Genomic DNA, 18,086 nt, shown 5'->3' with positions numbered 1-18,086 from the left:
ACAGGCATTCGCACAGCATTTTGTAGCTGGTCTTGCAAGGTATTTACATGCCAGATATGCTAAACATTCGTATGCCCCTTCATTCTTCGGCCACCATTCCAGAGGGCATGCTTCCATGCTGATGATACTCGTTAAAAAAATTATGCATCAATTAAATTTGTGACTGTCCTCCTTGGGGGAGAATTGTATGTCTCCTGCTCTGTTTTACCCACATTCTGCCATATATTTCATGTAATAGCAGTCTCAGATGATGACCCAGCACATGTTTGTTTTAAGAACATTTTCACAGCAGATTTGACAAAATGCAAAGAAGGTACCAATGCGAGATTTCTAAATATAGCTACAGCACTCGACGCAAGGTTTAAGAATCTGAAGAGCCATCCAAATCTGAGAGGGACGAGGTGTGGAGCTTTTAGAAATCTTAAAAGAGCAACACTCAGATGCGGAAACTACAGAACCCAAACCACCAAAAAAGAAAATCAACTTTCTGCTGGTGGCATCGGACTCAGATGATGAAAATGAGCATGTACCAGTCCGCACTGTTTTGGATTGTTATTGAGCATAACCCATCGTCTGCATGGACGCATGTCCTCTGGAATGGTGGTTGAAGCATGAAGGGACATATGAATCTTTAGCGCATCTGGCACGTAAATATATTGCAACGCCGGCTACAACAGTGCCATGCGAACGCCTGTTCTCACTTTCAGGTGACATTGCAAACAAGAAGCAGGCAGCATTATCTCCTGCAAATTGTAACCAACCTTGTTTGTCTGAGTGATTGGCTGACCAAGAAGTAGGACTGCTTGGACTTGAAGGTTCTAAAGTTTTACACTGTTTTATTTTTGAATGCAGTTTTTTTTTTACATCATTCTACATTTGTAAGTTCAGCTTTTATGATAAAGAGTTTATACTACAGTACTTGTATGAAGTGAATTAAAAATAATTTTTGTTTTGTTTTTTACAGTGCAAATATTTGTAATAAAAATAAATACAAAGTGAGCACTGTACAACTTTGTATTCTGTGTTGTAATTGAAATTAATATATTTGAAAATGTAGTAAACATCCAAAAATATTTAAAATAAATGGTATTCTATTGTTGTTTAACAGCATGATTAATCGCACAATTAAGTGCGATTAATTTTTTTAATCGCTTGACAGCCCTATTACTAATGCAAAGCATTTCTTATCAGTTAAGCTAATTATAATTTAAAAGGAAAGGTCCATACAAAGCACAAGACTTCTTTTCTCCTAAAAGATTACATTAAAATGTCTGTGCCATATTAATTATATCAAATGTAAGTGTGTCTCCTGAGATTTCTTATGGATAAATATGATCAAAACATTTCATTTAAGTGAAACTGTAGTTCCTCTTTACTGTGTTAGCAAACAATTCATCAGAAGAATTCTGCATGTTTTAAATTAAATGAACTCATAGACTACAGGGGGACACATGGCAGTAAGAGGAAGGAAATGTGCTGCTTTAATTATTCTGTTTTCATCCTGGTTGTTGAACGACTACACAATACTTTATTTAAATAGGCAGAGAACCAATCCGCACTCAGTTTTCAATCAGTCACTACTTGAGCAAATTTCCATTAAAGTCAATAGACTTTTTCTTGAGAAAGGACTGAGTAAGGACTTCAGGGTTTGTCCTGTAATGATAGGAATTTCTGATTGGATTAAACTAATAACTGAAACATTAGATTACTTTATCGTTAACGCACTAACTAATTGCAATTGAATTGGAAGTGGGAAGACAGAAAATGGAAATTCACAAAATTTAGATACAGCTTAAATTTTGTGAATTTCCATTTTCTGTCTTCCTACCTCCAATTCAGTTGCAATTAGCTTGTGCGTTAACGATAAAGTAATCTAATGTTTCAGTTATTAGTTTAATCCAATCATCTTAAATTTTGTTCCTCTTCCTAAACCTTGCAGTTTGTTTTTACTCACTCTCTACTAAAACCTCTTGGAAGCATGAAGTGAAATCTGTTTACATACCAATGTTACCCTTGCTTAGCATACTAGGTTGCTGCTGTCAGATTATTCATGAATGTTGCGTCATTTGCATTCATCTCACTTAGAGAAAAAATCACAGAATGATTTATTTTGAAAAATAATGCAATATTTGGAATTACATGAACTGGGCAGATGGAGAGCTGTAAGATTAGACGTGTAAGATTAGAATTCTGAGACAACCTTCCCCATCTGTTGTAATAGGGAGATTTATCTCCTAAGTGACCAGGAGCTAATCCTTTACTTTTAATAGTACTGTACTGTAAGGGGTGGGGAATGGATAGAACTGAAGCTCAGCTGACCCATTGCTGGTGGGGAGTTACAATGTGCTCATGGCATAAGACAACTGGAAATCACTACCCTCTCCTGCCCTGAGAGCCAGAAGAAAAATATGACTTGGGGGGGGAGTGTCCCTGAGGACCAGTGCCTTCAGGTGCTACTCATGGGTAAGGCTGCGATTTAGTTATGTAGGTCCCAGAAGTCACAGAATCTGTGACTTTCAAAGACCTCCTCGACTTCAGCCAGCACCAGCTGGGAGTGCAGGGGCCCCGGCTGCCGCGGGAGGCAGGGAGGACCCCTGCAGCTCAGAGCTGTCAGCAGAAGGAGACCCTGGAGCTCCGAGCCCACACAGGTTGTGGGGGCCCCTGGAGCTCCCAGCCCACCAGCAGCTATCCAGGCTCCCCATTTTGTCATGGATATTTTTAATAAAAGTCAGGGACAGGTCACCGGCAACAATGAAAAATTCACAGAAGCCCATGACCTGTCCCTGACTTTTATTAAAAATATCCTTGACAAAATCTTAGCCTTAGTCATGGGGCAATAAAGCTTACACATCGCTCCTTGCTAAGGTCTGTGCTAATCTAAAATTTGAAATTGCTATCTGAAGACAACCCCACATTAACAGTACAATAGCTCTGAGCGTCCTGAACAAAGTAATCTTATTCAGTTTTGCTTTTAATTTAATATTTCAAGGAGAGGAAAAAGTTTGGACCTCTTGGGTGGAACATCTGCTATGAATTTAATGACAGCGATAGAGAATGTGCCTTACTGAACCTAAATCTTTACTGTCAAGAAGGAAAGATACCCTGGGATGCCCTAACTTACATAACAGGTACAGTGCTTAGATATTTTATTTTAACAGTTCCGGTATTAGCAGTTATCTACTTCTAGCATTCCTCAATAAACACAAGATATTACTAAGCTATATAGCTACGTGCAACAACTTAGCAGGTCTAGGTTGATTATTTGTATAGGGCCATATTATGCTTTTATTTATAACTGTGGAACCCTACTGAAGTCAATACAATTATCAATCTTCACCTTTTATGGCATTTTAAAGTTGGAGTCTGGGTAAGGCACTAGCTAAGTGTATGTCTACACTGGAACTAGCGGTGTAATTTCTGGCTTGAGTAATCATAGCCACGCCAGCTCTGATTGAGTTAGTGCACTAAAAATAGAAGTGTAGGCACAACAGTGTGAGTGGCGGGATGGGCTAGCTGTCCTGCTTATGGTCCAGTCTACAACCCTAGGTACCCTCACCCATCCCGCTGCTTGTGCTGCCACAACCACACTTCTATTTTTAGCATACCAGCTCGATCAGAGCTAGCATGGGTATGTTTCCCTGAGGTGGAAACACCTTCAGCTCCAGGTTAGACTTACCCATTCAAATGCTATCTACCAGACTGGCATCAAGGGCATAGGCCAAACAGCAAAAACCTGTGTAGTTTTGAAAGGTCCTAAGCTATGTCCATCCTGCAGAGTTTCTGTTTGGAAGGCTCTCCTGATTGGAGAAAATTAGCAGCCTTCTAACTTGATGACGCCAGTCACCTTGAACAGAGAAGTCCCAGCATTCAGAGCTATTGTGGACACGTAGGAGCATCAAGCTATGACCCCTCCAATGGAAACCTGCTATCAAAGTAGCAATATCCAAACAGCTGCTTAATTACCCATAGCAACAAGATAATCATCCTGCAGATTATATCTCATTAACTCCTTGGGCAAGAAGAAAAGAAAATTGCCAACTCTCACTTTACAGAGTCAAATACAAGTGATTTAAAAATTCTTCAGCAACTGTGGAGAGCCTGATAAATCTAATCTAACCATTAGTAATCACCATTGTATAGGATCGCAAACCAAGGCCTCTGTTCAAAAGCAGTTTTTTATACTTCAATAAATCTTTTCAGGAACACAAAGGGGCCTGATTCATCACAGTGTTACTGCAGCTTCTCATGAGTGTAACTACATTGATTTCAGTGCAGTAACGACAGTGTAAAACTGGAGTAAAACAGTAGTGGGTAGGCACTTCCTTCTGAAAGTAAAACAACTTGGAACTCCGAGCTCATTGCATTCTGTACTGGTACCATGCAGTCAGCACTGATTATTAGAGAGATTAGATTATAATTTCTGATTTTTGACAGCAAGAATTTAAGGTAATTTTTCTTCACAATTTCAGTAATGTTCCTGTTTGCTTTGCTGCTTAGCTGTGCTAAGTAGATTTTAGTTTGCACAATTAGTTAGACAGGAAACAAAAATGGTAGTTTTATGATAAAAATAATTAAAGTGACTTATGAAGGAATAAAGACTATCTTCCAAAGAGTAAAGTAAAAGAAATAGAAACACATTCACAGTGGTTTAGGCAAAACATATCTGATCCCTTATTCTAACATGTCCTTCTAGATTACCCCTGAAATGTGAAAATGCATTTCACCTATCTATTTCATGGTGGTTTATAATTTTTTACTTAATATGGCCTTTATCACAAACCCTGTAGTTTGGTTGTAGTATTCCACAGTTTTAGAATTGTTTTCATAGTAGTTACTTCACAAGATAGATATGTGAACATAACAGTTAAGGGTCTCTCCTTGCCTAGGTTTTACATTTTCCCCATTAGTTACCTGTACTATACAGCAAAAATTCCTTTCCCAATGTAAATGAAAAATAGGCCCCATTATTCTGTTCTGTGTTTTGTCAAGCTGAAGATTAAAACTACTGTAAATTCTCTGAGATGAATACAAGTGCTTTCAAGCTTGCCTACTAAGTGAAGCCCTTTCTGTGGCACAAATTGCATCTGAAAGTGTTCTGTCAGTTTGAGTTGTAATGATTTGTTCATTCACCCATGTATATTAAATGCTTGTTTACAGCTAATTGATTTTACTTCAGTATCAGCCTCATGGATGTTACTTCAAAGTTGTATTGGACCAAATTCCCATTATCTTAAAATTACCTTTTGGTTCACTTCATGAACATTTATTTCATATATTTTTAAGGAGGATGTATGCAGTGTAGTTGTAGCTGTGTCAGTCCCAGGATATTAGAGGGACAAGGTGGGTGAGGTAATATCTTTTATTGGACCAACTTCTGTTTAAGGTGGATGGATATTTGAACACTGGTTCTTCTGTTTTGTTTTTGTTTTTCCTGCATGCAGAATGAAATGCTGCCGGAGTTCAAGTTTCAGACCTCTGAGCAAAGTCTCTCCTGCTCCATTTCTCCTCCCCCTTACTCTGCCCCTTCCTTTTTCTTTTTTGATCAAGCATAACTTAACTTTAAATGGCCAGGTTTCCTAGCACTTCTGTGGTGTTGTTTTTTTAAAGCCTGTCTCCTAAAACACCTGAAGAAAAAACATGGTACCTGTTGTTAAATGTCTATAGAGCTGTTCAGATTTGTCTTAGGAGAACCGATCAATTCAGAAACACAACATCCCTATTTATCTCCCTTCACCATAAATGTCTGGTTCTGAAAGCCTCAAACTCAACTCTTGCTAGGGGAATCAAATGAATTGCCAGTGCATATACAGCTGTGGAAAACTGACTGCAGAAGGTATTCTGGGCGGAAAAGGCCTAGGCCACTGAAAATGAAGTCTGTAAAACTGCCTCCTGCTCATTCATCAACACCCTTGTAAAGGGCTTGGTCTTCATTCCTTCGCAGCACAGTCCTTCAGCAGCAAGCTGCTCCAAGCACTGGCCCTAAAATAGATTCATTCTACCAAATTTCGGAAACGGGAACCTTCTTTTTGTTCTCCTTATCTCTTCCTCCCCAATAATTCTCCTTATTTCTTGCTGTGTATCCAGTGTCTCAATTTAAGGCAAAGGCCAGGTGGCAGGATGGAGTATTGGTTACCTGATTACAGTGCCGATGCAAGCCCGTACGGGACCATAAGCAGGAATATTTTGGTGGGCCCCTCACCCATGCACAACACATACTAATAATTAATAGGAGACCCCTTTGAGCTGCTCGGGGCCCTAAGTAATTGCTTAGTCTGCTTGTGCCTAGCGCCAGCTCTGCCTGATGACTCCTCCCCTAATTTGCCCCACAACATGAAAGTTCTTTGGATCTCCCTATGATGGCTGCTTTTCAGATCCCTGTATGTAGTTAAATACTGTTGAATATGATGTTACTCTTATGAGCTTATATATAGCTACTAAGAAGAAGGCGGTGTTTCTGTATAGCTTTGAAAGTACAAAGATGATGTGAGTGTAGAGTCCAAGCTGTCTAGCTTCATGGACAATCTGAGCTGCCATTCAAATGTCTGAGATTAGGGCAGAAGTCAGTCCCAGAAAGGAGATCATCAGATAACAAATTTCTGTTACCACATTAAGGGCCAGAGTTTCCCAGTTCAAAAATGATCATGAAAATTGTGTGTACCATTGTATGTGTATCTTGCATATGCAGTTACTCCAGTTACGCAGCAAATACAGTGACTGTGAATACAGTTATTAGGTTAATTAGTAAAAAGCAACAGAGGGTCCTGTGGCACCTTTAAGACTAACAGAAGTATTGGAGCATAAGCTTTCGTGGGTGAATGCCCACTTCATCAGACTCTTGCTTCTGATGAAGTGGGCATTCACCCATGAAAGCTTATGCTCCAATACTTCTGTTAGTCTTAAAGGTGCCACAGGACCCTCTGTTGTTTTTTACAGATTCAGACTAACACGGCTACCCCTCTGATAGGTTAATTAGGCACATGATATGCAGCTACCCAGTTTACATAGAATCATAGATCTAGAAGGGACCTCGAGAGGTCATCTGATCCAGTCCCCTGCCTCATGGCAGGACTAAGTATTATCTAGACCATCCCTGAGAGGTGTTTGTCTAACCTGCTCTTAAAAATCTCCAATGCTGGAGATTCCACAGCCTCCTTTGGCAATTTATTCCAGTGCTCAACCACCCTAAGAGGAAGTTTTTCCTAATGTCCAACCTAAACCTCCCTTACTGCAACTTAAGCCCATTGTTTTTCTTAACCTCTGAGGATAGGACAAGAAGCAATTTTTCTTCCTCCTCCTTGTAACAATCTTTTACATACTTGAAAACTGTTATCATGTCCCCTCTCAGTCTTCTCTTTTCCAGACTAAACAAACCCAATTTTTTCAATCTTCCCTCATAGGTCATGTTTTCCAGACCTTTAATCATTTTTGTTGCTCTTCTCTGGACTCTACAATTTGTCCATATCCTTCCTGAAATGTGGTGCCCAGAACTGGTCACAATACTCCAGTTGAGGCCTAATCAGCATGGAGTAGAGTGGAAGAATTACTTCCCGCGTCTTGCTTACAACACTCCTGCTAATACATCCCAGAAGGATGTTTGCTTTTTTTGCAACAGCGTTACACTGTTGACTATTATTTAGCTTGTGATTCACTATGACCCCCAGATCCTTTTCTGCAGTACTCCTTCCTAGGCAGTCATTTCCCATTTTGTATATGCGCAACTGATTGTTCCTTCCTAAGTGGAGTACTTTGCATTTGTCCTTATTGAATTTCATCCTGTTTACTTCAGACCATTTCTCCAGTTTGTCCAGATCATTTTGAATTTTAATCCTGTCCTCCAAAGCACTTGCAACCCCTCCCAGGTTGGTATCGTGCACAAACTTTGTAAGTGTACTCTGTATGCCATTATCTAAATCATTGATGAAGATATTGAACAGAAATGGACCCAGAACCGATCCCTGCGGGACCCCACTCGTTATGTCCTTCCAGCATGACTGTGAACCACTGATAACTACTTTCTGGGAATGGTTTTCCAACCAGTTTTGCACCCACCTTATAGTAGCTCCATCTAGATTGAATTTTCCTAGTTGTTTATGAGAAGGTCATGTGAGACAGTATTAAAAATTTACTAAAGTCAAAATATACCACGTCTACCGCTTCCCCCCTATCCACAAGGCTTGTTACCCTATCAAAGAAAGCTATCAGGTTGGTTTGACACAATTTGTTTTTGACAAATCCATGCTGATTGTTACTTATCACCTTATTATCTTCTAGATGTTTGCAAATTGATTGCTTAATTAATTGCTCCTTTATCTTTCCAGGTACAGAAGTTAAACTGACTGGTTTTTAATTCCTTGGGTTGTCCTTATTTCCCTTTTTATAGATAGGCACTATATTTGCCCTTTTCCAGTCTTTGGAATCTCTCTTGTCTTCCATGACTTTTCAAAGATAATCGTAATGGCTCAGATATCTCGTCAGTCAGCTCCTTGAGTATTCTAGGATGCATTTTATCAGGCCCGGGTGACTTGAAGATATGTAATTTGTCCAAGTAATTTTTAACTTGTTCTTTCCCTGTTTTAGCCTCTTCTGATCCTACCTCATTTTCACTGGCATTCACTATGTTAGACATCCAATCACCACCAACCTTCTTGGTGAAAACCAAAACAAAGAAGTCATTAAGCACCTCTTTGATTTCCACATTTTCTGTTATTATTTCCCTCCCCTTGATTGAGTTACGGGCCTACCCTGTCCTTGGTGTTCCTCTTGCTTCTAATGTATTTGTAGAATCTTTTCTTGTTACCCTTTATGTCTCTGGCCAGTTTACATATACAGCTGCAGTAATTACATGCTCAAATTAGGCACATAATTGTGTGCGCAACTTGTTTGAAAACCTGATATTTTTTTATTAGTCGACTTAGATGTATTGCAGTGTCAGATTTTATTAGTTATCACTTTAATGATTTAAAAAAAATCTTTCTGACAGTTAAACACTCTTATTTCCATGAAAGTGACGCACAAAAATCATGCTGTGCTGGATTCTAGAGAAGATGAAAGTTAAAATTTTAAAAAGTAAAAGCTTTTTTATATGTGAATCCATATATGAAATTGTAATCTGTAAAACTCAAACACTGTTGCAGGTGAAATTACTTACGGAGGGCGAGTTACAGACACCTGGGATCAGAGATGCCTGCGTACAGTCTTAAAGAGGTTTTTTGCTCCTGAAACATTAGAATATGATTACAAATATTCCGAGTCAGGTAAATACAATTCAAATTATAGAGGATTTCCATTTAGGTTAATGCAAACTATGTTTGTCCCATTTTTTTATGATTTTGTGTGTTTAATTCTGTATTTGTGTTTTAGAAAAATTCTGATCTTTCTGTGATGAATCTTGCATCAGTCAATGGGGTCTGGTTCACTCTGTGTGTCTAAGAACTGGATAACAAGCTTAGTTAATGTCTTCCTAGTTTTTTATTGAGAAAAATGTCTCTTGCCCCACAGCGGACATTATTGGTAGTTTTCAGAGTAGCAGCCGTGTTAGTCTATTGGTAGTGTATCTCCTTCCATTCCCACAGACAGAAGTCTCTGACTCAGAAGTGCAGTTTCCAAAAAGAAGCTTTTGGCCCAAATTTTGCAGTATTTGAGAAGAACCTTGAGCTCTGTTGTGGACTTTCTAAGATTTTCAGGGACTCCGTAGAATGTGGTTCTTCTCTGAAAAGTCACTATGTAAAATATTACCTTCTTACTCTGAGCCTTGCACCTGATTCTCTTCTCCTACTATTTTTACACTAGAGTAGTCCCTGACTTCCATGGAGTTACTCATGATTTACTCCAGCATAAATGAAAGGAAAATTAGTCCCACAATATGTATAAAGAGTTATATCTGCCGAATTTAGTGACAAAACTATTTTTGCTTGTGTTTTATACTTCCGTCAGCACTGCTGAGCCAACACAATTAATGGTAATAATTGTCCGTGCTTCTAACTTCTAGATCTTAGAACACATTGCAAAGATGAGTAAACATTATCTCCATTTTACAGATGGGAAAACCAAAGCACAGAGAGGTCAAGGGTGAGATTTTCAAAAGTGCTCAGTCCACTCAGTTCCCATGGTTTTCAAAAGGGCTCATCTTAATCTAAAATTAATCTGGCACCCCAAATGGGAACTCATAAGTGGCTCATGGTCACATAGTGAGCCAATGGCAGCATTGGAAATAGAACCCAGGTCTACCGACTTTCCTGTCAGGTGCATATTTAGTGGATGATGCTACCTCCCGTAAGAAAGAGAGAACTGGATTGTATCTAATCCTTCTTGCACATCAGCAGACTTGTTTGCTAAGATCCAATAAATTACAGTTGAGCAAACCCATTGAAGACAATAGGGTTTCCCAGGTGTCATCGAGGGCATAATCTAAAGACAAAGGGTTTGTGCATGTGTAATTGAGGGCAGAATTTGGCCTGCAGAACCTTTATCCTAGGTAATGGTGCATGAGAATCTATCTTTACTTGCATATTCCAGGGTGAATGGCAGATTAGAAAAAAACATTTTTTTACTTGTGAACTGAGCATATCTGATCTGGAAATGCCAGAGAGATGACAAGCCTAGAACCCCACTGCTATTTTTACAGAGCCACTTCTTTGATTAGAGCTGTACTTTAAAGTCCTTACCAGAACTGGCCCAGGGCTAAAAGTTTAGCACAACCAGGAAGATTCCAGTATTGCTGCAGGGTTTATAACTCCCAATGAGTCCTTGTATCCCGCTGATGGTGCTAAATCTTTTTACCCTGGCCATCTTCAGGGAGAAGGGAAGCTCTCTTGCTTCCCATTAAATATTGAAAAGATGCATAGCACCATGCTCAACAGGTGTTTGAGGTGGATCCCAATGCTACGAGCACTGCACATTGTCAGCATTCTCTGCCTGAAATGGGGTCAGAGCATCAAACGAAGAGTTGACCAGAGGGACATTTCTCACTAATTTGGGAGCATTTTATACCCCCTTTGTGCTGTTGCAAATGACTACACGAGGCCCAGTGCAATGGAGCATCGAGCCCATGGAGTTTGAATCTCTCCTTCTTGAGCTGGGCTACTCCTAAAATTCCTTTTTTCAGGACTGCTCCGCTCACCCCCTCCCCAGAAAGGCTTTTCTACCTCCCTTGTTATCAGTGTGAGGCAATGAACCACCTGTCTCAGTGACTCACCAGAATCCACATCACCATTTCTCTGCAGGAACAACTGGGAGCAGTTTTTCAGACGTGCTGCCACCCATTACAAATTGATCTATTTTTGGTACTGGTATGGCACCCATCATTGTAGCCTCTGAGTGCCTGGCAATCATTAATGTACCTATCTTCCCAGAATCCCTGGGAGGTAGGGCAATGCTGTGATTCCCATTGTACAAATAGGGAACAGAGGTACCCAGAGGGTAAGTGACTTGCCCAAGGTCACATAGCAACTCTGTGGTGGAGCAAGGACTTGGACCCAAATCTCCAAAGTCTAAGGCTAGTGCCCTGACCACTGGACCCTCCTTCTGCTCTATCCTACATACACAACTTCAATGCCTTTAATGTCATTTATTCATGTCCCTGTATATGTATTTCCCTGGAAGAACAGGGGGAGCGGAGGAGAGAATTTAATTTCAGTTTGCTGAATATCCATCACAGGCCAGTGACAGATTGCACTTACTTCAGTCCAGCACTTATCCTCTCAGCCACACCAGTCTTTCTTTCTTCCAGTCCTGGTAGTTATGCTGTTAACCGATGGCAATTAATTATGAGTAGTTAACCCTAGTTGTGTAAGTTGCTGAGCAGCTAGAAGCCTCCAAAGAGGAAAAGAACTGTAATGACCCACCAGAGAGTTGGAAGGCCAGTCAGGAACTAACCTGGGGCTCACTATACCTGTGTGAGTTACCACTTGTCAGGTTTTTAGCTCCGCAGTCAAGCCTGTGAAAGCCATTTGATTCTTTTTATTTTAAATAAAGTTTGTTCTGTCTATGCGATATAACAAGCAACATCCCATATCCTGCTCAAGTTTTTACATTGTTTCCTCAGGCAACAAATATCCAGTTGTTTTTCTGTTGCAGAATATAACCCATTTGCTTCAAAAGTTCTAGTTCCTCTGAAATGCTAAGACATGCTAATGCAAAACATGAAAATGTGGGACTTTTGGCCCTACCTTTGTAAAATTCTGCCTCTAACAATTTTAGAGTGTCAGAATCTGGTATATGCCTGTCACTCATAATGAAAAATGTTACCATCCAAATGTATTTTAAAGCATATTCGTATTGATGTTTTGTTGTTTATGAAGTGAATTCCTTTACTTCTTTGGATGTGCTTTCAATAATTTAAGTTTTTCCCTAATAATATACAATATATACATTTTGACATTTCCATACATTTTTGCTCATTTATTTCACAATAAAACATTTTAATATGGAGTCTGTATGTGTATTTGTGTAACAGGTATATATTTTGCCCCTATGGCTGATAGTTTGCAAGATTATAAAGACTATATTGAAAATTTTCCTTTGATCGACGACCCAGAAATATTTGGAATGCATGAGAACGCCAATTTGGCTTTCCAGGTTTGTAGGCTTTTCTTAAATACATGTTCTAAATTAATTATATTAAACGAATTATACTTTGTAGTTTAAAGGGAGAATTTGATTTAATAATTATAGTTTGTTAAGCAGAAATAACAAGCAAGAATTGCTAGGGAATCCACCTCTACTCATTAGATTTATTTTTTCCCATATGTAACTCCTGAATATGTTCTTTAACCTGTTTCGGGTCAAGCTACGTTTTTATGAAGTGCACCATGATTTATGCTGGACAGTTTATTGACATTGATTCTATCCTTAGATTTACACAAATCAGCCTCTTCTTATGGGACATTATACTTCTGGATTAGACTGATGAGAGATGTGAAGGAATACTGACAACCTGTTCGGAACACGTACATTAATATTTATTAAAACATATCCTTAAATCCACCCTCATAGTAGTCTAGGAAAAACAGCATTACACACATACAAACACTCATTAAAATAGTTAGATAATGTGGTTGAGATTTTGAAAACAGACTAGGGGATTTAGACACAGATCATAGAATACCTGGGTTGGAAGGGACCTCAGGAGATCATCTAGTCCAACCGCCTGCTCAAAGCAGGATCAATCCCCAGATAGATTTTTGCCCCAGATCCTTAAATGGCCCCCTCAGAGATTGAGCTCACAACCCTGGGTTTAGCAGGCCAATGCTCAAACCACTGAGCTATCCCTCCCCTGAGCTGGGTGGGACCCAAGTGATCTGGGTTCAGGTTCTGGCTTCACCAAAGAATTGGTGGCCTTAGGCAAGTCACTTAATCTCCGTGTGTCTTTGTTCCCTATCTGTAAAATGGGGATAGTGATACTTCCTTTCTCCCACCCTTAGAATTATCTATTTAATTTGAGAGCTCTCCAGGAGAGAGACTGTCTCTTGTGATGTGCATGTACAGCACCTAGCACAATAGGGCTTTGATCTTGATGGGTAACTCCAAGGTGCTACTATAACATAATGATCTTTCATTAATTTAGTGGAAGTTAAGTGTCTAAGTCCCCTAGACCAGCAGTTCTCAAAGCCAGTCTGCCGCTTGTTCAGGGAAAGACCCTGGTGGGTCGGGCCGGTTTGTTTATCTGCCACGTCTGCAGGTTGGGCTGATCGTGGCTCCCACTGGCCGCGGTTTGCCGCTCCAGGCCAATGGGGGCTGCGGGAAGTGCAGCCAGCACGTCCCTCAGCCTGCGCCGCCTCCCGCAGCCCCCATTGGCCTGGAGTGGCAAACCACGGCCAGTAGGAGCCGCGATCGGCTGCACCGGCTGACGCGCCAGGTAAACAAAAGGGCCCGGCCTGCTAGGGGCTTTCCCTGAACAAGTGGCGGGCCAGCTTTGAGAACCACTGGCCTAGACTGCTTTGAAAATCTCAACTACACACTCTCTCTTCCACACACAATATGCCATTGAAAAGCAATATCTTTTGTCTGTCATAAGCACTGAATTAGAAAAACATCCACTTTTGCTTGTAGTATAATATTAATTCTAAAAACTAGACTAACGTCGCAATAAGCTTATGGCACAGCACTATAAAAGCAAAAGACTGTCATACCACCTAAAAAAACCCAGAAGATAAACTACACATTATTTAATAAACTTTGGTCCTAGGGGTTTGAAGCAGGGATTTTATAACTTCCAATAGTAAGATAATTAAAAACATTAAAATTTTAACTCAACTCCCTTAATTTTATAGTCTCATTCAGTATATACTGCAGTAAGTTTAATGAACTAAGTTAGAAACGTACTGAGAAAAAATGCATTTCACACTTCTTTCTGTAGAAAGCAGTAAAAATTGTTACTTTTAGATAGGTCAATGGGGAAAATAAAAACAAAGCTTTTTTTCTAATTTTAAATGTTTATACTGAATTCAAGCAGCATCAAGGTCTGGAATTCAGTGCAGTGGAATGGATGCATTTTATAAGAGATGGAGGTTGAGAAAAAATTATTCCCATGTTTTCCAGCTTTTTTTCATATATATATATATATGACTCAAAATAACACACTCAGTGATCATGGTGACTTATTTCTTATGGTAACAATAGCTGGTCAAAAAAGCCACCTAAAAACAGAGCAAAGTCCTATTTACAGATTTCAATTACATTTTCAAGTAATTCAAGAATGAAAATATCGTGAACAAATTATAAAATTTTCCTTGGAAGAAATTGGTTCTGAATATAAACACCTAAAAAAAAGAGAGAGAGATTAAAATATTTAAGTAATAACTTGTGATGGCAAATTTTTAAAGGTTCACTGCTTTTCTGTTTTTTTCTTTGCAGCGTAAAGAGACTAGCACTTTAATCACGACAATACTTGAGGTTCAGCCAAGATCAACTGCACAAGGATCAGGAAAAAGCAATGATGAAATTGTTCAAGAGCTTGCTAGCACTATCTTGACAAAACTGTCTGGTAAGATAGTGTTGTTAATGGGCTTTTGCCAATATTACTGCATATATATAATGGTATTTGGGAAAAATATGTTTGTTTGTTTGTTGAAGAACCTTTTGCATATATAGGAAAACTGTTATCACTGGAGGTGTCAGGGTTCCTTCCCCTCTCTGAACTCTGGGATACAGATGTGGGGGCCCGCATGAAAGACCCCCTAAGCTTAATTTTTACCAGCTTAAGTTAAAACTTTCCCAAGGCACAAGTTCCACCTTGTCCTTGATCGCTGCCACCACCAAGTAATTTAAACAAACATTCAGGGTGGGCCACTTGGAGCTCTACCTCCCCCAAAATATCCCCCCAAACCTCTTCACCTCCTTTCCTGGGGAGGCTTGAGAATAATATCCTAACCAATTGGTTACAAAGTGAGTACAGATCAAAGCCCCTGGATCTTTAGGATACTGAAAAACAATTAGGTTCTTAAAAGAAGTTTATTTTAAAAAAAGATAAAAGAATCACCTCTGCAAAATCAGGATGGAAAATAACTTTACAGGGTAACAAAAAGATTCCAAACACAGAGGATTTCCCCTCTAGACAAAACTTTAAAGTTACAAAAACAGGGACAAACCTCCCTCTTAACACAGGGAAAATTCACAAGCTAAAACAAAAGATAATCTAACACATTTCTTTGCTATTACTTACTATTTCTGCAATACTAGATGCTTAGTATAGGGAGATGTATTTACCCTGCCCTGGCTCCTTTGCTGACTCCGAGAGAACAAAACAAAGACACAAACAAAAACCTTCCCCCATAGATTTGAAAGTATCTTCTCCCCTTATTGGTCCTTTTGGTCAGGTGCCAACCAGGTTATCTGAGCTTCTTAACCCTTTACAGGTAAAAGAGGAATTAACCCTTTACAGGGTAAAGAGGGATTTTATGCTACCCTTAGCTGTATGTTTATGACAGGAGGTATATGGTGGTATCAGATGTGAATGTATCTCCACACTGACACAATAAACATACACGTAACTATATGTAAATAGAACTTGTTAAAATGGATCAAAAATATACTGTACTTTAAATGATAAAAGGGGAAAAAAACAACAATTCATAATTAACCTATAGCACTTGCTTCATACAGGGGGAAATTTTCATAGGGACAAGGCACGGTTCGGCACCTAACAATCATTTGTGCCTTTGAAAATCGTGCCCCAAAGTGTTACTGAGACAGAAAACATACTAGAATTTAAAACATTTTGCATGGATAATCAAAATATCCAGATTTACACTGGCTAGACTATACATTTATAGAGATGATAACTTTTATGCTTCAGAATGTAAAACAATCAACAGCTGTGTGGGGTTAAGACTACACTGTCGTCATAACTATAATGTTATTGCACAATGGTAATGGTTTATGCCTTCCTTTAAAGCATCTGATACCGGCCATTATTGGAGACAGGATATTTGACTAGATAGACCAGTGGTCTGATCCTGTATGGCATATCCTACTAGTTGTGTGTAGCATATAGACACATTTCAGAGTAGCAGCTGTGACACAGTGGGGAAGACATCCCCAGAGAAGGGTGGTGATTCAGGTGCTTAAATCCTGTAAAAGTCAATGGAATTTAAGTATTTGCTTTAAAGTAAGACACACGCGTACATGTTTTCCTGATTTTTCTTAGTCAAAAAAATCTCTTCCTTAATGTTTATTCATGAGTGTGACAGGGCGGCCTATAAAACGAGAACAGAAATAGAAAATATTCTCAGCTTGGGGCTAAACCCAGTGCTGTATGGCCTGGCTGTGGAGACCTGCCTTCCCAAAGGCATTCTCCCTTTTCCATCTTCTAAGCAGCCACTCTTAAATACCTATTCAAGAAGAGGGACAAGCTTAACTGGCGCTAACTCCCTGCGAACAAAGGGGAGCCTCTGCACATTGGGACAGGAAGTTTTAAGATGTGCAACTAAAGCCTCAGTCCTGCAATCAAACCTGCACAGGGAGTCATCATTTACCCTCACAGAAACTCCTGCGCAAGTCAATGGGATTCCATGCTGGCAGGCCCTTATGCATACACAGAACCCCATTGACTTCAGTGGGGATCCAGGCAGGCAGGAGGGTCCATCCATGTGGTTCTGATTGCAGTGTTAGGGCATAAATTATGTTGTGAGATTTAGCTATTGCATATAAATGCAGTGTTAAGAGATCCTTCCTAATGCGCCTAAGAGCTGGGGGAACGTGTCGTTAAAGCTGTTCACCAGAAAACAATGAAGCTTCCCTTGGGGAACAAAGGATGAAGCTTGTTGCTATGATATCCTGTCATACCAATTAGTTTGTCAGAACATAAGATTTTCTAAACAGTTGTAACTGTTAAATCCATGTACAATAATTACATTTTTTTTAAATTATGCACCATTGTGCCGTTAATACGCAAACACGTCAGGTGCAATTATCTACATGTGGTGGTTTTTTTCCTAAACTCTTGCCCCAGCTAGCGAAATATCACTGAAATTCTCTGCTCCGTAATCATTGTGAAGATGTTTAATTTGTTCCCATTTTAAGAAGAACGTGTTTCAATATGTTTTTAATGTCAAATGGTTTAATGGTTTCTCTTTGGAGAGAGGTGGAATGTCTTGATTTTCAAACATGTATTTTGGAAATCTTTCTCAGTAATATGTACATTTTATTTTCAAGGGAAAATGTTGTTTGTAGACTCTGTATTTGGTGAACTGTTCTCATGCTCGCAGTGCTGCATGTTAAACAGCAGCACCATGAGAAGAATCAAATTTAATCTAATAACAAGAGGCCAGATCTTCAACTGGGGTAAATTGGCACTGCTCCGTTGACTTCAGTTCAGCTGATTTGTACCAGCTGAGTCTCTGGGCTTTCTTGTCCAAACATGTATATTGTTAAGGACAAACCCTGCCCCTCCTGTGAGGGCACTAGCTCACGAGTGGTCCTGCTGCCTCTCTGCCCCAGGGAAGATTTTGGATGCCGGTGGGGCACAGACCTTCGCTCTACCCAGGCTTCCCTGCACATCGCTACCCAGCAGGGGTTCAGAAGGGGATTGGGACTGGTGGTGCACCACTCAATGATCCATCGCTTTTGTCATGGATAATTTTTTTCAG

General features: G+C 39.7%; 1 protein-coding gene across 1 annotated transcript in view; it reads left to right on the top strand.

Annotated features, from left to right (window-relative positions):
* The window catches only part of DNAH6 (dynein axonemal heavy chain 6), a 178,265-nt gene that overhangs the window by 148,916 nt on the left and 11,263 nt on the right, over positions 1-18,086 (top strand). The window contains exons 65-68 of the mRNA XM_054032513.1: positions 2,990-3,128; positions 9,135-9,254; positions 12,455-12,576; positions 14,854-14,983. Coding sequence (XP_053888488.1) covers positions 2,990-3,128; positions 9,135-9,254; positions 12,455-12,576; positions 14,854-14,983 — 511 coding nt within the window. The remainder of the gene's footprint in view (positions 1-2,989; positions 3,129-9,134; positions 9,255-12,454; positions 12,577-14,853; positions 14,984-18,086) is intronic.

Source organism: Malaclemys terrapin, chromosome 6, assembly GCF_027887155.1.
Source record: "Malaclemys terrapin pileata isolate rMalTer1 chromosome 6, rMalTer1.hap1, whole genome shotgun sequence".
In the NCBI taxonomy this organism is placed as follows: domain Eukaryota; kingdom Metazoa; phylum Chordata; order Testudines; family Emydidae; genus Malaclemys; species Malaclemys terrapin.
This window is presented reverse-complemented; position numbering and strand designations above follow the sequence as displayed.